The sequence below is a fragment of the Rana temporaria genome, chromosome 7, assembly GCF_905171775.1.
Source record: "Rana temporaria chromosome 7, aRanTem1.1, whole genome shotgun sequence".
NCBI lineage: Eukaryota > Metazoa > Chordata > Amphibia > Anura > Ranidae > Rana > Rana temporaria.
Window position 1 is genome coordinate 80,192,683 of NC_053495.1, and position 20,465 is coordinate 80,213,147.

General features: G+C 44.1%; 1 protein-coding gene across 3 annotated transcripts in view; it reads right to left on the minus strand.

The window, feature by feature from the left end:
• Positions 1-20,465, minus strand: part of CHADL (chondroadherin like) — a 549,464-nt gene that overhangs the window by 361,466 nt on the left and 167,533 nt on the right. For all 3 annotated transcript variants that reach the window (XM_040359603.1, XM_040359602.1, XM_040359605.1), the window contains one exon: positions 3,631-5,283. In XM_040359603.1, the coding sequence (XP_040215537.1) occupies positions 3,631-5,283 (1,653 nt within the window). The remainder of the gene's footprint in view (positions 1-3,630; positions 5,284-20,465) is intronic.

A 20,465-nucleotide genomic window follows, 5' to 3' on the forward strand; every position in this document is an offset into this window, starting at 1 on the left:
GATTATAATTATTAATGTCTTCATAATTGCTTCCTTTTTTTCCCTTTCAATTTTTCTTTTTTTTTTCCTTTTTCTTCTCCCTTTTTTGCTTGGAATAACAGCCGATCGGTTCTATAAGCTAAAGTGGAGTACCCCCTTTGTCTTTTTCTTTTCCCCCTTTTTTTCTCTTTTTTTTTCTATACTTTCTCTTTTTCCTTTATAAAGAAGATATGTAATGAAGATTTGTAAGAATATATATTGTACTCTGTAAGTATATGTAGATGGTCTTCATATAAACTTATATCTGCTGTGTATAGGGTAAATCCCTGTAATACCCGTATAAAATATTATTGTAGAAAAAAAGTAGTATTCCAGACATTTTTTCTTAGCACAGAAAAGGGTTTGAGCCTTAGGTTAGTTTTTACTGCTGCCTGGGTTCAGGTTAACAAGATGTAGTCACCAAGACAGGAAGTGGGGGTAAATCTGCACAGTGGGCACAATTTCCAGTGTAATCACTAAGACAAGAAGTAAGGGGAAATCTCCCCAGTAGGGACAATTTCCAGTATAGTCACTAAAGCCTCCAACACACGATCAGATTTTCTGCGGACAATGCGTAGAACTTTTGTCCGAAGGGCGTTGGCCAGGAACTTCTCTTGCATGCAAACAGCAAAAGAATTGCCGGCCAACAAACACAAAACTTTGGGTAATATCTTCTAATGTTGTGTTATGGTGAGCATTGCTTCTGAGCATGTGTGTTTGTACTTTGAAGTTTTGTCCAATGGACTTGTGTACACACGATCGGATAATCCGACAACCCACAATTGTTGGCAGAAAATTTTAAAGCTTGCTATCCAACATTTGTCCGTGGAAAATCCGACAACAATTGTCCAATGGAGCGTACAAACGGTCGGATTTTCCGACAACAGCCTGTCATCGCTGTCGGAAAATCAGATTGTGTGTCCGAGGCTTAAGACAGGAAGTGAGGGTAAATCTGCCCAGTGGGGACCATGTCCAGTGTAGTTACCAAGACAGGAAGTGAAGGTAAATCTGCCCAGTGTGGACAATTTCCTGTGTTGTCACCAAGACAGGAAGTAAGGGCAAATCGCCCCAGTGGGGACACAGAGTGTTTCTAGCCCTCCCTCCCAATAGAATTGTTTCTGTAGGAACACCACTTTTGCAACACCTTCCTAGTCTGTCTGCCTTGTCAACATTGTACAGCACCACAGCCTATGACAGCACCATAGGAATACATTTCATATTATATTATAGGCCAGGGAACTGAGCAGAGGGTGTACCTGGAAGTCCTGCCATGTCTGAGCATCCCCACCCCCTCTCCCATACCAGGCAGACTATTCCCAGGAATAGGGGGGGTGTCTCACCTTTAAGTCATTGCCGCTTAGGTCTACCCCCTAAATGAAGGGAAGCACCCCGGTGGCCGCTATGTCTGGGAAGGTCTGTCTCCTCTCAGCGGCTGAGGTGAGCAGCGGCCGTGACCAGTGCAGTGTTAACTGAAAGTTCCAGCAGCCTGAGCAGAGGCATCTCTCCTCTCCCTCCTCCACTCTCCTCTGTAGCGGGGAAGAAGGGGTGTCCCCCGGCGCTGCCCCTGCATCCACACTACACCCTGGCCTCGTGGCAATTATCCTCACAGCAGAGCGGGCGGTACGGGATGGTATCAGGCAGGAGGAGGCCGGCCAAGTGGCAACCAGGAGGTGGCAGGGGTGAGTGTCAGAGAGGAGGTGGCAGGGCCAATTTGCCACCCCCCTGAAAGTGCCGCCTGGTACAATGGTACCATCATGTCCCATGGTAGGGCCAGCCCTGGCTGTAGCCATGATAATGGTCGGGGATAAAATGTCCTGTCACTTGCTGACAGGACATTTTAATACTTATGTTGGCCAACAAGTGGTTAAGGGTTTTTTTTCACATCGCTCTTGAAATACATGGAATGGACTTTTTTCCCACTGTACAGACTTATTGAAAAAAACATTGCCGTTGGTTTTCAATGACAGTTCTTGGCATTTTTATAGTAGCTTGTCTATTAGCTCCTAAAACGTAAAATTTTAAGATTTTATTCCCAATATCCTATCACCTGTTGCTGCAAATGCATAGAGCCCAGGTGTGCTTGAAATTGATCTTTTTAGGTCTTAGGCCAGAAAGAGATTGGTAAGTATGAGGCCGCGTACACACGATCGGTTAAACCGATGAGAACGGTCTGATGGACCGTTTTCATTGGGCCAAACCAATGGTGTGGGCCCCATCGGTTATTTATCCATAGGTTAAAAAAAGCAATCTTGTTTTAAATTTAACCGATGGATACCTAACCGATAGAAAAAAAACAATCGTTTGTAGGATTTTTAATCCACGCATGCTCAGAATCAAGTCGACGCATGCTTGGAAGCATTGAACTTTGTTTCTTTCAGCACGTTGTTGTGTTTTAAGTCACTGCGTTCTGACAAGATTGTTTTTTTAACCGATGGTGTGTAAGCATGACTGACCATCAATCAGCTTCATCGGTTAACCGTTGAAAACGGTTCATCAGACCGTTTTCATCGGATGGACCGATCGTGTGTACAGGGATTGAGTCTCATGGAGTTTTGCTATGTGACAGTAGAAACACGTTTTTGTGTGATTATTTGGACACAATAGGGTTAATGGTGGTCACAGCATATCCAAATAGACCAGGGGTGGGGAACCTGCGGCCCGCAAAATCATTCCATCCGGCCTCCCCCCGTGCCGCTGAGTGTGTGTCTGCAGAGCTGTCAGAAGGAGCCGATGTTTACCTTGTAGTTCCAGCTCCTCCTAGTGTGAGTCACAGCAGATTGCGTTTTGGGGATTGGGGGAATCGCATTGTGGGGATTGTGTTTTTGTATCTACCATGACACAAAAACGTATACGTCTGACATGCATTTTTTTCCAGGACTGCTTTGCATTCCCAGTCAGGACCAACTCAGAGGATAGTCAGTGCCAGGGAGGCGAAAGTGTTAACACACACTGGATAGTTAGTTATTAAAACTATAAAAAGTGGTGTGCGATCATATAAATGGCAAATACAAGGAATAGAAAAATTGATGCAGAGTGTCGAGTTTTCCAAGAGAAATGGACAAATGATTATTTTTTTGTTGAAGTCAAAGGCAAACCTGTGTGCCTAGTTTGTGGCGATGCATTAGCAGTAATGAAAAAAGTGAATCTGGAGTGTCATTACAGCTCAAAACATGCTAAACTCAGCGAATTGGGAGGCCAATTGCACCTGGATAAAATCAATGCTCTTCAGCGGAGTTTGGAATCATAACAAGCCACTTTCACTAGACCTCGTTATGACAGAGACAATGTTATTCAGACGAGTTATATAATTAAATATAACAGGCTAATTTTTAAGTTGATCATTTTGTACGGCCCCCGAATGATGTTACAAAAATCCAAATGGCCCTTGGCAGAAAAAAGGTTCCCCACCCCTGATATAGACAAAGGTTACATTGCTTTTACAATGACAGCAAGCAAGAATGGATGTTTACAATAGAACACAGAGTGAATCAGAAGTAAGGTAATACTCACAGATGTAAAGAATTTCAGAAAGATGTCCTTTTGACTTAAAACAATAACAAAAAAGTACAATAGTTCTCCTATCTTCTATGTTTTTCAAATATAGTACTTTACCTTTGATAGTCCCAAGTCATTGAGATACAAATGCTGCAGTGACTGAGATATTGCCAAGAAGGCACCGTTTCCAATATTTCTGATAGGATTCTTGGATAGTCTTAACTCTGTCAGCATAGGCAGTCCTTTGAGTGCATGTGTTGGCACCTCTTTCAACTTATTCTCATCTAGATAGAGTTTTTCTAGAAACATCATATTTTTAAAAGCTGTTGATGTAATTAAACTTATGTTGTTTCGTGTTAAATATAACCAGCGTAGTTTTTCTGCTCCAGCCATGTCTGAAAGTGAAGTAATAGAATTATGCTGCATGTGAAGGGATAAAAGATTTGGAAGTAGTCCAAAAATTTCCTTTGGAACCTTAATAAACTTGTTATTGTCTAAGAAAAGATATCCAATGTTTGGTGCTCCCTGGAAGACATCAGGATTTAAAGCAAAAATCTGATTATTAGACAGGTAAAGGTATATCAAATTCTTCATTCCTAGAAATGCTTCTGGTTGAAGGTCTTTAATATCACAATGCTGGAGATGAAGAGAAACTACATTTGGCATATTTAAGAAAGCTCTTTTAGGAATAACATTAAATACATTTCCACGTAGATCAATCAAGCTGGTGTCTTTAGGAAAACCTTGGGGTACCTGTCTTAAGAATTTATTTTCACATATGACATGTTTAACATCAGATTTGCAGTTGCAGCTCATTGGACATAGTTTTTTTTCAGGTGTCTTTTTCGTTGCTGGCAAAATATTGTAAGCTTCCTCAGGAAAAATTCCACATTTTAGGTCAATTGCTCTAAGAGAGTCTAGGTGATCTCCATGAAAATGATTGGGGCCAAAACAAAATAGATCAACCTTCAGTCTTTTTATGTCTGCCCAAACTTTGAACGGCCGTATTTGACAATCACAACGTACACTATTATCTGTCAAGTTTAGATATTTCAGCTGTTCAACTCCAGCCAGTGGTTGTAATGTACTAATCTGATTGTTACTGATGTCAATTAAAGAAATCTGTTTGCTTTTTTCAAAAGCTTTGAAAGATACTTCCTGTAATGCCATATTATTCATATATAACTGTTTGAGGGATTTCATGTGGATAGCTTCTTCTTGAATAAATGTCATTGGATTCCATCCCATTTCTAACTTTATGAGACCAGACAGTCTAGAGAAAGCCTCTGTTGGAAAGTACTGAAGTTCATTGTGGTCGAGACTTAGCCTTCTAAGGTTGGATAGACCTGCAAATGCCTCATTTGATATAATGTTAATCATATTGTTAGAAAGACACAAAAATTTAAGCTGCATCAGTCCTTGAAACAACATATCTGGTAAATAGACCAAGAAATTATTGCCAATATTTAGAAAGTTCAAAAGACCTAACTGGCTAAATGCTCCTGGCCTTATCTCCTCAAGGTGATTTTTCTTGAGGTTTAAATATTGCAGAGATGAAAGTCCATCAAAAGATTCCTGATATATGAAACTTATATAGTTGGAGCCAAGGTTAAGATGCAATAAACGTCCAAGGCTTCTGAAAGCTCCTTCTTCTATTGTTTCAATGCTGCAATTGTATAGACTAAGATGAGTTAAGTAAGGCGTTGAAATGAATGCTCTTGATGGAATCACCTTTAGATAATTTCCTTGCAAATTTAGTTTTTGTGTGTACTGTAAAGACAAAAATGTATCCATATATTATGAACGTGTTGCCAATTTCACACATTCACATAGAAAAAGATATTTAAATTGAACACATGCAAAAAATATTATACTTGGTTAAACAGCAGAAAAATAATTAAACTAGAAGATGCAATATTTGTCAAATTGCTCTGGAAAAAATGTAGCATTCTTTTGCAAAAATAAGATTTTACTTTTTTTATAGTATATATATTATTAGGTAGTATAGTCAGAAGGATAATGTTTAATTGAATTCCACAGATGTTCAATTAAGAGCAGAAAAAATGCTTTTGCTATATGCCTATTAAATACGGGAAAAAAAAGAAAAAAAAAAGGGATAAAAATGAAATGCATGAAAGTGAAAGATTTTTTTGCCAACTCATATGCAAAATACATAAACTAGATGCATTGAAGCTAGGTTCACACTAATACGGATGTGACTTGATCTGATTTTTAGTGTGATTATGTAGCGTATCTTGGTTCCATCTGTATGTGTTTCTGACTAACTTTCGATGGGTTTTTGATACTACTGCGCTTTGATTCATCCCTGCTGTCAGCCAGGGATGGGTCATTGGATGTTAAGGAGTCAGCACCCATCGGCATCCTAACAACCAGTGCAGTAGAATGTAAGTCAGTGAAAACAAAAGGCTTGGTGGTCCCCCGCAATCCATACCAGGTCCATATGTCTGGTATGGATTTTAAGAGGGGTCTCATTACAAAAATATTGAAATAATATGCCATGAGCCCCCCCCCCTCAAAATCCACACCAGAACCTTATCTGAGCATGCACCCTGGCAGGCAAGGAAAAGGAAGGTGTGCATACTGGACCACATGCCCTCAACATGGGAGAGTACTTTGCTAGGGGGGGACCCCCCTGGTAAAACACCTTGTCTCCATGTTGATGAGGACAAGGGCTTCTCCCCCACAACCCTGGCCCATTAGTTGTGGGGGTCTGTGGGTGGGGCACTTATTGGCATCTGGAAGCCCCCTTTAACATAATGGGGGCTCTCAGATCCTGCCCCCCATGTCAATGAGTATGGGGTACACATAGCATTCCTACTCATTCACCAAAAAAAGTCAAATGTAAATAAAAACACAACACAGTTTTTGACAAGTCCTATATTTATAAAAAAAGTTCTGATGCATTCATCTGCAATTATGTCATCCAGTGATGTAGGTCAATGTCAATCATGATGAGCGAAGGCCCCTTGACTGGTGCCGAATGCCACCTGCTTCACCCACTGATTAGGAAAATAAGTGACATCTTTGACCACGTATGGACATGTGCACATAAGGTCAGCAGAGTGAGGAAGGAGTTAAGAGGACAGTGGAGACAGGATACAGTCTGACTCCTGAGCAAGCTGGCTTTACCCACTCTCACTGTGTCACTATGAGAGTCTGACAGAGGCTGTGGAGTGCCGGAGCTAGCAAGGTATAGTTGCTCTCCAATTCCACACTGTCTATCATGGTGCTCCTCCTGCAGCTGCCCACACAGACTCTGTCCCCTTCTCCATCGACTCTTGTTTATCCTCAGCCCGGCTCATCCTCTGGCTTGTCACCACGCAATGTAGGTCCAATCTACTCGGTGTGGCGGAGTGTGTGATAGCAGTGAGCGGTGCAGGGTCACTGTTGGAGGGCAACATGGTCTATTGTTATATTTCTGAAGTTTCTACATATCTGTTTTTATTTCCAAGATTAGCCATGCTGATACTTGCAGTCCCATGGTTTTAAAAGGTACAGAGGAATTTGCCTTAAGGCAGAATCTGCATAGCAGGGGAGCCTGGTTCCTTTGTGTCTAGGACAATAAAATGGGAATCATTGATTACCACTCTACAAGCAAGCTTCAAAGAGATCCAGGGCTCATGAAGATATGGGCAATACTGCCACCTAGAGGCCAATACAATATATTACAAGGGCTATCTTTGGCAAATATCTCATTGGACAAGATGCAAGTGGGGTGGTTATGAGTGGGAGTGTATGATCAGTTAAAAAGCTCACAAAGAATGAATTCAGTGGCCCGGATTCAGAGAGAATTTCCGCCGGCGTATCCATAGATACACCGCGTAAATTCAAATCTGCGCCGGCGTATCTTCTTTCTGTATTCAGAAAGCAAGATACGCCGACATTAGCCTAAAATACGACTGGCATAAGTCTCTTACACCGTCGTATCTTAGGGTGCATTCTCACGCTGGCCACTAGGTGGCGCTCCCGTCATTTTCGGCGTAGAGTATGCAAATTACCTATTTACGCCGATTCATAAACGTACGTGCGCCCGGCGGTAGTTTTTTACGTCGTTTGCGTAAGGCTTTTTCGGCGTAACATTGCTCCTGCTATTAGGTGGCGCAGCCAATTTTAAGTATGGACGTCGTTCCCGCTTCGAAATTTTAATGTTTTGTGTCGTTTGCGTAAGTCGTTCGCGAATAGGGCTGGACATAATTTACAAGAAAAAATTCCCACTACTAGCGCTACACCATAAGGACAATAAAACACAGTGTTTTGTGTAGTAAAAAAAGATGAAAAAACCTTTCTGTGCAGCTGTCAATCACCTGAGAACATGGGCAAAGAACTGAAACAAAAAATACAGCGCTCGAGGATGGAGTACGAATCACTTTATAGTCTTAAAGTAGTGCAAAAATATACACATGAACTGAAAAATTAAAAACTGCACACTAGGCAGAAAGTTTAAACAAGCGAATCTATTGCAAAGTCCCCAAACACTTGAACAGTAACCATATGGTGATAGTGGGATAGCAACCTGAAATCACTGCTGGGAGAAAGCTTCCAACCAAAGTACACTTCTGTAGTATATGAAGGTGGTACAGCCGTTAGTATGCCTCTAAGCAGGGAGATGAAAAACACACAGCGGGGAGACAGCATCCACGCTGGGAGTGAACATAGATGTTATTCACCTGCCGAGGGAGAAATGGCTGTAGTTCTAATCCAACAGGGAGGCCGATGGGGGCGGGATCACTCCTCGCAACGAAGGATGTAGGGCAGTGAGGGAGATCCTGGATGGGAACCACCGTGCCAATACGAGGACGCCGCCGCGTCAATCAGAAGCGAGGAGGGAGGGGTGGAATCACCGCTGCGTCACATGAAGGGGAAGGGAATGAAGTCCGGACTCTATCCCTCGAGGGTCATGTGACTCCAGGGGCCAATCAGTGGAAGAGGTAGACGAGCAGTAAAATCAACATGCTGAACGTCACTGAAGGAATTCCCAGACTGTCAGTATCTCAGCATTGGCTTCTTGTAAACAAGTGGGGGCATAAAACGAGATGGGGGTGAGCCGTGACTGACATGTTTTGCGTGCCAGACGCTTTGTCAAAGGGCGTGACTACACGACGATTCAGCTTGCAAGGCAGCCTAGCTTCTACCCGGGACTTACGAAGGGAGATTTGAGCCTGAGCAATTTGGAGCCATATTCCTGAGTGAGCAGAGGCAGCAGCCTTTATGACAAGCGCTTTTTTATCTTAAACTTTGTGTAAGCATGAGCGGGTAGCAGGGGTTTTATGGTTTAAATAAAAGGATTTTACACTATGCAAAGTCTCTCTTGCCTCCCTGCATGACTGCCAAGCTACACTGATTGAAGAGCACACGGATCATCACCACACACCAAAGGAGGAGAACCGGTGCGTGATTACTACCAGTGGATGTATCCAATGCCTCTAAAGTACTACATTCTGGTGAGTACAAAACCTTAGGGGGAAATCACAGAGAGTCCCTATCAGCATTTGAGCAGACAAACAGCTATACTGTGAGATTACTCCGAACAAAGAACTGCACATCAGAGGAATTGCACGGACTATTATTAATTGACTCACAAAGAGTGTGTATACATGATACATAATATTCTTTATGCGATATATATATAGCCTCATAAATCTTTTCCTCAATTAACCATTGCAGTACATGAGTATTGGACTCATAAGCCATTAATAGGCTCTTTTTAGCGCTGTTAATGTTTTATTAATATTTTTTTAATAATACATCGTTTTTTATGAACCTAGAACTGAAGGCTGTCTTTACCGTGGATAAAGATTAGCGCTGGCTCACAAATTCGGAAGCCCTGCTTGGATGGTCCTGAAAGTTCTGTGAAATATTTAATCAGTGAGCGGACGTGCAAAATCTGGTGAGATTTTTGCCTGATATATATGTATATATGTTAAACGTTTATTGTATTGTTAATGTGCGTTAGGCCTGTAGCCAGTCAAGGGTATGGTGAGTGAGGGATTGATCATCCCTGGTTATCTGATGTAGCCTGCAGATTGACAGGATAAACCATGCATCTTTGTGGAAAAAGTGGGAGAAATATAGATTTTAAATAGATTTTTTTTTTTTACGTTTTTTTTTCCACCCACGTGAGAGTGAAATAGCTTTCTGTTCCAATAGAGGTTCAATGTGGCCTGCAATTTAACAGGAGAACATTGATTAAGAGTGTGCTCTGTAGAACTACAAGTAACAAGTTTTAAATAGCTTGGTATCATTTTTTTTTTTTCGTTTCCTGTGTGCATTATAAGCAGCTGTTGTAAAAACAGGTAAAGGTTACCTTACCTTTAAAGAAATTGCGGAGCAAAAAGAACTACAATGGTTTCCTGAAAGAAAACAATTATTGGAACAGGTACAAAGTGTAACTAAGAATATATTAATTATGGTTGAAAAGGCCGATGCAAATGCTTGTGATCACATTGAACAATTAGTGACTGAGAAATGTGTATTGGAACAGAAAGTTAATATGTTAAAGGAAAATTGTAAACAAAGAGAAAGTTGCATTGCCTCTTTGAAACATAGAATGAGTGTATTATAATACTGCTTAGGAAGGAATTAGATAAGTTCCATAGTGCAATGGTGGAGGTAACCTCCGCACATGCTCAGTGCACAGCAAAGATAAAGTGAAGCAACATGCAGAAAGACCAAATGCTATTGTTGATGCAAGTGATATTGCTATGATGGAAATCAATGTTAAGGGGAGGAGCAACAACATGGCGCTGTAGTGCAGTGTGTGGCTCTAGGCTCCAAGGATGATCTTTCACATTTACAGCCTAAAAATCAAACCTAAAACAAAACAAACCTGTCCTGATTATCGCCCTTTTTGGGAGCCGACGCTGTCATTAGTGGGGCTGTTCCTTCTGAATCCGCCTGGTTGTCAGTGGTGGTGCTAGCCGACGTTGAGCTGCTCTGTGCGTGCTTTCCCTGGCATTCGGAGATCGGAAGTCGCCGAGTTAAGCCAAGGGGAGCCGAAGCGATCCACGAGGCGGAAGTCAGAGTTCGGCCGGAGCCGCGAGTCTCGGAGTGAGAGACCAAGAAGCTGAGGGGAACTGAACCCACCCGATTGAAGGTGTTCTGGGGAGGCCCTCAGGAGCAGATGAGAAATCTCTCCACGGGTCCGTCTAGAGGGTTCAGACTGGAGGCCAAGTGGTCGCGGCCACGGCGGACTGGCAGGTTGTCTGGATTCATGCCCTACATTCTGTGCTCCCAAAAGATTTGCTGAAGCTCCATGGAAGTGTTTCCGTACGGCAGGATAAACGGGATTACGGAAAGGTAAGATGGAGTGAGGAAGCATAAAGCACCCACTACTAGACTATCACTATAAAAATGTAAAGCATAATAGGACAACAGAAAAAGAGACCTATGTGTATTACCAACATCCCTGATTGAAATAGAAAGGAGAGGACCCCCTTGTCAGCAAAGACTAAACAGCTTTGTAGTCTGCAGTTCAGATTTTGGCCAGGGAAGTCAGCAGATAGGAACTGTCTGTAGAAAACCAAAAGAACAGTGTCAGTGATACTCATGGAGCTCAAAAGGGAGCCCTCCTTGTTTAATAATTTCTTGACCTCGTGCAGAGGGCAAGCATACCTATGAGGGTTTGAATCCTTAAGTAGGTATTATCACCGCCCTCAGCCGTGACAAACAAGCTAGATGGCGGTGATCTTTAAATAGGGTGTCGATGGTGGCGGAGCTGGGCGTGACGCATCACGACGTGTGAGCCCGCCCAGTTGCTATGGACACAAGGAGGAAAACATGCTAAAGCACGGAGGGGTGGGGCTAAGCACACCACGCCAGGGTATAACGACGCGCGGCGCCGCCAGAGTCAACACGCACAAGCTCGTAATAGAGGAAATTGAATCTGGCTAAAGCAAGTCTGCTACAAAGAAGAACCGAGCCGCATACAGGAAGGGATGGGGCCGCATACCTGATACTGCAGTGCAGCACAGCAATACTCAATAGGATGAGGATAAAAGTAATAAAAGTAAAGTCATCCCAATCCGTGCATCCGCAGAACACACAGTGGGCCAGATTCAGATAGAGATACGACGGTGTATCTCCTGATACGCCGTCGTATCTCTGAGTTCGGTCGGTCGGATCTATGCACCTGATTCATAAAATCAGGTTCCGCATAGATCTTCCTGAGATCCGACAGGTGTAAGTGACTTACACCGTCGGATCTTAGGCTGCAATCTCACGCTGGCCGCTAGGTGGCGCTTCCGTTTGTATACACGAGGAATATGCAAATGAGGAGTTACGCCGATTCCAAAACGAACGACCGCCCGGCACTTTTTTTTTACGTCGTTTGCGTTCGGCTTTTTCCAGCGTATAGTTACCCCTGCTATATGCGGCGTATCCTATGTTAAGTATGGCCGTCGTTCCAGGGTCGAATTTTGAATTTTTTACATCGTTTGCGTAAGTCGTTCGCGAATACGGATGGACGTAATTTAGCTGGGAAATTTAGCGGACGGCGCATGCGCAGTTCATACGGTGCGGGGACGCGCCTGATTTAAATGTTACACACCCCCTAGCTGCGGAATTTGAATTCCGCCGGGGGATTTACGATACGCCGCCGCAACTTTAGAGGCAAGTGCTTTCTGAATAAAGCACTTGCCTCAAAAACTTGCGCCGGCGTAACTTAAATCAGATAGGTCAGCGGATCTTTAGATCCGCGTAACCTATCTGAATTTGGCCCAGTGAGTGGAGAAGAACAGTCCCAAAAACACATACACAGCGCCCCCACACTGGCGAGCCGATTAAAGCAGCCAGCCAGCGCAGGTCACAATATAAAAAAAATATAAGTAAATCATGCTGCTGAAAGGGAGACAAATAGGCTACTCAAAAGAGGCTACTCACGCAAATGCCTGAAAAAGGCCTTTAAACAAGCAGATGGACAGTTAAGACAAAAATTGCTATTTGATCCCAAACAAAAGCAACGTGATGAAATTGACACAGTGAGAATTATCACCAAATACCATAGTCAGCACAAAGTGGTCAAGAGCATCATTAAAAAGTTCTGGCATCTTTTATCTGTTGATCCAACACTAGGCCCATTTGTGACGAAGGAACTTGCAATTACCTACCGACGGGTGTCCTCATTGAAGGATCAGCTAGTCAAAAGCGAATTTAAAGGGGCTTTTAGAAATTCCTTTCCGGGTCTAAACGAACAAATTAGCTTTAGACCATTTCTGGAGGGCTTTTCCTCAGGAGGCTGTGAAAAGGAATGACTGGTTTGTGTGTCTTTTTTGTTATTTTTTGTCTTCATGTTTGTGAGGATCGTTCTTTCATCTGGAATTTTTAATTTTCAATTTTGATCACAAATGTTATGATCTATGCCCTATGTTATATGTCATTTAGATATGTTATGTGTCAATCTGCCCTGGACTGACTGTGGCTGGCTGGCTTTTCATTTGGATGTTGGCATTAACTTGTGTGGGATGCTGCCCCGCCTCCTTCCTCCAACCCGGCGCATGTAGGCTGACCTTTGTTGCAGAATCGGCCTTATTTTGGCTCTGGGGGACACCTCCTACCCGGGTGGTGACCTATCAGATGGCCATACTTGCGCCGGCAGGTAGGCATGGAGCAATGACAGGTTATCCCTCTGTCCGATTTTGGACACACCTCTCCATCTGGAGACGCTACCTGTCATCTCCCCCATGCCATTCCTGGGCCTTGGGTCAGTGCCACTTTGTTGCCATTTGGCACATCACTCTTGTGCCCGTTCATGCAGACTCATTATCCTCCCAATCTCTTATGCTATTGTCCTGCAATAGGAGATCACCCATGGACTCCAACCAGCTTGCATATTTTATGTTTAAAATATTACCAGCAACCATCGACAATAATCTCCCTGTCATTTGTCTCCCTTTTAGCAGCATGATGTACTTATATTTTATTTATATTGTGACCTGCGCTGGCTGCTTTAATCGGCTCGCCAGTGTGGGGGGCGCTGTGTGTGTGTTTTTGGGACTGTTCTTCTCCACTCACTGTGTGTTCTGCAAATGCACGAATTGGGGATGGCTTTACTTTATCCTCATCCTATTGAGTATTGCTGTGCTGCAGTATCAGGTATGCGGCCCCATCCCTTCCTTTATGCGGGCCGTCCTTCTTTGTAGCACACTTGTTTTAGCAGGATTCAATTTCCTCTATTACGAGCTTGTGCGTGTTGACTTTGATAGCCATCATTATACCCTGACGTGGCGCGCCTAGCCCGGCCCCTCCGTAATTAGATGCCATGAGCACGCTCCAGCATGTTTTCCTCCTTGTGTCCATAGCAACTGGGCAGGCTCACACGTCGACACCGTATTTAAAGATCACCGCCGTCTAGCTTGTTTGTCACGGCTGACGGCGGTGATAATACCTACTTAAAGGATCACTAAAGGAAAAAAAAATTTGCCTAAAATTAATGTCTGCAAGGTAGACAGATAGAATAGTGTAATGATTCTGTTAAAAAAACAAGTAAATACCTATTAAATTCCTTCATCTATATCACCTCCGGCATTCTAGTTTCTGTTCTCTCATTCACTTCCTGGTTTGCATCGCTCGTTAATGTAAGAACTACATTTCCCAGTATGATTTGCGGCACGCCCAGTAATTCACACCTCCTTGAAGTCTCTAACACGTAGAGAGCGTCCTGCCACACAGATGTAGTCAGGGGTCAAGTCCTGGGGAAAAAAGTGTGGGAACTCCCACCCAAGATCCACTCCCCCACCAAAAAATAAAAATAAATGATACGCTCATATGTATAATTACTGAACCGCAAGACTTCTTTCTAAATCCCGCGATAACTCGCGGCAGACCTCCGCAATGTCTCCTTGGAACAATGACAAAAGCTCCCAGGAGACATTGCGGCATTGAGGAAGTGACGGAATACATGATGAATCCATATACAGGAAGCGGCCAGTAACATAAAGGATTACTAAGGTTCGCCTGCCCCTGACAGTGACTCGAGCTGGGCATCACCGCTTAGTGAAGGATTGGCTCGGGCAGCTCGGCTGCTCTAGTCCTGCAAAGGGAACTGAGTTCCTGCTGTGAAAAAAGTGCAGGAACTCCGTTCCCGCAGGTCTTGAGCCCTGGATGTAGTTCCCAGGAGGGGGTGAGCACGTTACTGACCACCGCAGTAAAGCCTCCCATCACGGTGGTCAGTAAAATCAGACAAACAGTAAGTGAACAGAACAGAGATGAAATAGAGAAACTTCTGAGCAAAAACGAACAATGAGGAAGTGAAAAGAGGAATGTCTGCAGGTAAAGGATGCTTATTATAAAAAAAAAAATCCTTTACAACCCCTTTAAGGATTCAAACCCTCATAGGTATGCTTGCCCTCTGCACAAGGGCAAGAAATTATTAAACAAGGAGGGCTCCCTTTTGAGCTTCATGAGTATCACTGACACTGTTCTTTTGGTTTTCTACAGACAGTTCCTATCTGCTTACCACTGACTTCCCTGGCCAAAATCTGAACTGCAGACTACATAGCTGTTTAGTCTTTACTGACACCCCTGGTCTTTGTTTGGTACTACACCTCCAGCTAATAAATAGGTATGTTTCTGAAATACTAAACTTTTTTCATGTTTCTTCTCTCAGTGCCCCACCAATCACACAGTTAGTGACATTACTGCTCTAAGGGAGATTTTTTTCTTATTGTCCATGGACGGACACAGCTCCTTAAATCTTGACAAGTGGGTTATGTTCCCTGTTTACAGGGCAGAAACATGTTAGATAATCAAATACATGTTACATTAACAGAGTTGAACAGCCCTGCCCAGGGGGCGGTCCCTCCAGACATAACCCTCCTCACTGCAGCATGTAGCCTCAGTTTCGTTCTGCCTAGCAAGGAGAAGGACGTATGGCTCCCTTTGGGCCCAGCGCCCTGAGGAGAAATTTTATTTTATTTTACTTTTTCTTGAAGAATCTTCTTTCAACTGTCGGCTGAGAGACAGGCTGGATAATATAGATCCTTGTAGTCTACTCAGTCCGACCAGCAAGCGTGGGCACACCTTTGCAAAGAGGCTGGGTCTGACGCGCCATAGACCATGACTCCTGGGGTGGCCGGTGAGCTTTGCTCCGAGGTCCACATATGACTGGGCTGTGGTTTTGTCTCACTCACAGTGGTCCGGGCCGACAGCTACCTCCATTGCGGTTGTAGTTCTGTCAGGAATGCGTCAGCGAGTCCTCGCTCGGACAGGTAAGTACAGTCCCTCCTGCTTCGGTGGGTTGGTACAGCTGGGCATTCCTGGGGTTCGGGGGTCCTCTTCTCCTCCCTTCCCTGCTCCTTTTCCCTTGCTGCATTGCTAACATTGCCGCTGTCAGGGGGAGGGGGCCTTCCTGAGGGGACTGTGTTATCTGGCCTGTGTTTTTTCACTGTTAAAAAGCCCTGTGATGAGCACAGATGTTTATGATTACCTTGTATTATACTTCAGCGAGTAGTTAGACGCTGACTGATTGGTGATCCTTACCCACCTGTAATGGTTGTGTATGGTCATTATGTCTCATATGCTCATTGCAATGTATCTGTGTCTTATCCTTAAGTAAAAGATTAAAAAAAGCCCTAGGAGGCTTTTCCTGTTTAAACGCGGCATTTTGCCGCCATTTGGCACACAGGTCCCTGCAGATGCCGCACAGTTACCTCACGGTTCTTTTCCTCTCACACGCTGTGTGCTGAGAGCGGACGGCAGTGCTGGGCAGTCTCCTCCTGAGGTGAGTCCCCTGGTTACCCCTGGTCAGCGCAGCAAGTGGGTGAGAGGCCCTGAATAGGGCTCTAGGAGCTTTTGTTTATTTGTAAGGACAGGTGTGCATATTATAATACACACTATGTAAATATTATTAATATTTGGAGTCAGTATCTGGGTCCTTCCCCACATGCTGGTGGTGGCAGCAGGATTTTTTCAAAATTGTCGCTCTATTTTTGTTTATAGCGCAAAAAATAAAAACCGCAGAGGTAATAAAATACCACCAAAAAAAGCTCTATTTGTGGGAAAAAAAGGACACCAATTTTGTTTGGGAGCCACGTCGCACGACTGCGCAATTGTCTGTCGACGCAGTGCCGAATCACAAAACCTGGCCGGGTCCTTTAGCTGCCTAAAGGTCCGGGTCTTAAGTGGTTAAATACCATCAAAAGAAAGCTCCATTTGTGGGGAAAAAAGGACAAAAATTTAATTTGGGTAGTGTTGTATGACTGAGTAATTGTCATTCAAAATGTGAGAGCACCGAAAGCTGAAAATTGGTCTGGTTATTAAGGGGGTTTAAGTGCCCAGTTGTCAAATGGTTAAGAGATCTCACCCTGAGAAGTTTGCCAGGATGGGCATCCGGAGGCTGCCCCTTGGGGGGGGGGCAATGTCATGAAGATCCTGCCAGAAACAGAACTTAGACTTTGTGGTTCCCGATCGCGGCTGCAACCGCGCATGCATGTGCCTGCACGTGTGCACACCTCTGTTGGAGCCAGGCGGGTTATTGAAGCCAGCCTCTCACACACCATCCCCACTGTCTGCTCTACAGCGTTGTGTATCTGAAACCTGATCTGAGACTTAACCTGCGAAAGACCCCGGCTTACCTGTGACTATTCTTCCAGCCATCCGCCTGCACCTGATCCTTGGCCTGTTCTTTTTTTTTTTAATTCTTTATTTTATAACTTTTTCACTCTTAGTTTCTCATTTTACAAACATATATAGCTAACTTTAACTGTACACAATTTAACACTTTTCTTTAGACATTTTCTCATTAATCATTGTGCCTCTTAACGAGATTTCAGAAATCTGCCTTCATATCCACTGTATGTAGCTATAGCATAATAAGCTCCCTGTTCCCCAGATCTACCTTTCCTTCTAATTCCCTATCCCCCCCCATATATCCCCTGCCAAAAAAATAAAAGAAGAAGAAGAAGAGAAAAAAAAAACCTCTCTCCCGGCTCCGCCCCCTCCCCCCTCAGAGGTCCCGTTCTCTGAATCTTATATAAGGGGTCCACACCTGTCTATACTTCTCCTCTTGTTCTCTTATTCCCATCGTCAGATTCTCCATCTGCTGAATTTTTGTTACTCTACCTAGCCATTGTTGTCTAGTCGGCGTAGACGTGCTTTTCCACCGAATTGGAATGCATGCCCTTGCTGCTGTCAGTAAATGTCTAAGCAGAGAATTTTTAAACTTTGCCATGGAAATTGGGAAATCGAATAGTAGATAGGTAGCTGGATTGTCTCCCAGATCTACCTCTATGATTTATTTTACCGTGTCAGTGACCATTTTTCAAAAATCTTTTAACTTTAGACACTCCCAAAATACATGTAACATGGTACCTTCCCCTTCTCCACACCGCCAGCATCGGTCTGATAATTCAGGGAATATCCGTTTTAGTGCGACAGGGGTTTTGTACCATCTAGTTAAGATCTTATAGCCACCCTCTTGATATCTAGTAGCAAGAGAGGCTTTGTGTGTAAAATTTAAGATTTTTGTTTTCTGTGTCTCTGAAAGTTTGATCCCCAATTCTTTTTCCCAAGCTTGTATAAATGGTAGTTCTTTTGGGGCTACTGACTCTTCTAAAAGGCTATACATTGAAGACAAACCATGTCTCAGCGAATCACCCTTCAAGCATAGCTTCTCATATCTTTTTTTTTTTTTTGAAAATTTCTATTTATTGAAAGTTTTTGTGGCATAGCAAAACACACATTCCTTGGTATAGCACCAAGTATTCCATTGGTCAACATGACCATGTACATAAAAACAGAGCCATCGCAGATGGCAATAACCAACAGAACGCCCACCCTCCCTCCCCCTCTACTCAGTTCCCTTCCCCCTGCGAAAAACCTAGCACGGGGCTCCTCTGAAGAAGGATCTTCAACTCGCTTAATGACCGTCCCAGATCCCAGTCCCGATGCACCTGGAGTAAATCAATGCAAATACACAATGTAGGAAAATTCAGAAATTATTTACCATTCCTCGCTACCCAACCGTCTGATCAGATTCATACCAGGCCCTCCATACTTTTTCAAATTTTCCCACACACCCCCGAGATAAGTATGTTGCCTTGTAATACGGGAGCATAGCATTCACCAGCCCCTTCCAGAATGTTATCTCTGGGGCCCCTGGACTCCTCCACTTAAGCAAAATAGATTTCTTCCCATAGAACAGGAGGATGCTGAGTAACGTCTTATGCGCCCTGGATGGGACCACCTCCTCCACCAAGCCCAGCAAACATACACTGATTTCCCTAGGTACAGGTACCCCCAGTACTCCCGCTATACAGGACGTGACCCCAGTCCAAAACTGCTGAATCTGAGGGCAGTCCCAAAACACATGATGTGCGTCCGCTGGCGAAAAAGTACACCTCCAACATTCAGGGGGCACCGACGGATAAATCGATGCCAGCCTAGCCGGGGTATAGTAGATCCTATGCAGGAATTTAAACTGAATTAGCCGGTCCCTAGCCGCCACCAGATATTTAAATGGATGATCCCACATGTCATCCCACTCCTCCCCTTGTATGCCAGGGACCTCAGCCGCCCACCGCTCTCTGCATTTTATCAAGGCCTTAGGACTGATTTTGAACAATTCTTTATACGTCACCGACAAAGTTTTGGGTAAGTCTTCTGTCATTAGGAGGTCCTCTAATCGAGAAGGAAAGGATGCAACCGTCTGCGTCTCAAACTGCGTCTGGAATGCGTGCCTCAGTCTCAGATACCGGAAAAATTGCGAATTAGGAAGGTCATGTTTGACCTTCAACTGTTCAAACGTTAAAAGTACCCCATCACGCATAATGTCCTTAAGCAATTTAACCCCCTTAACCGCCCAGCCAGCAGCGTTGTCAAATTTATAAAAATGCTGGAGCTTCGGGTTCATCCACAGGGGAGTCGAAGGGGAGACCCCCGTGTAACTAGGACAAGCCAATTTCTCCACCTCCACCCACGCCTTAACAGTGGCCTTCATAGAGTCTGTCAGTGGGAGGTCCTTACCCGTACCCCGATGTATCGCCAACCGAAGGGACTCATAAGAGCCCAGATGGGCTGCCTCGAGTATGGTAGCCGAATCCCCCGCGTCTGAACTCAACCATCTATGTACAAAAACTAATTGCCCCGCCAAGTAATACTTGCGCCAGTCAGGCAACGCCAGCCCTCCTTGACCCCATGGTTCCTGCAAAACCTTCAACCCCACCCTAGGTGTTTTGGGTGCCCAGAGAAATGTACTGGTGATACTATCTAGTTTGCGGAAGAAAGACTTCGGTATCCAGACCGGAGCATTCCTCAGAAAATATAAAATAACCGGGAGAATCTTCATCTTTAGGAGATTAACCCTGCCAATCAGAGACAGGGGAAGTTTCTGCCAAGTCTGTGCTTTCTGTTTAAAGAATGTCAAAAGGGGTAGCAGGTTAAGAGACATGTAATCCATCACACTCGCTGTTACCTTCACTCCCAGATACGTTATCTGAGTAACCCATTTAAGTGGTAAGTTGGGATTCACCTTTTCACTGGCCCCCTTATCCAAAGGTAGAATGGACGATTTGCCCCAATTAACTTTCAGCCCTGAGTATGTAGTAAAGGTGTTCATAATACCCAGAGCAGTGACCAACGACTCCCCCGGGTCCCTTAAAAATAACAGGAGGTCATCCGTGTACAAAGCCAGACCTTCATTTATACTACCCACCCGAATTGCTTTTACGCCCTCCGACGCCCTCAGCGCCACTGCAAGAGGCTCCATCATAAGGGCAAATAAAAAGGGTGACAAGGGGCACCCTTGCCTAGTGCCCCTCCCAATCGAAAAATACTCAGAAGTAGACCCCCCCATACGAATGGCTGTCCTAGGTGTACTGTACAAAAGCGCAATCCACTGTCTGAAAGATTGACCAAAACCCATGGACTCAAGAACTGTATGCATAAAATTCCAGTCCACTGAGTCAAAGGCCTTTTCTATATCAATAGAGACTATTACC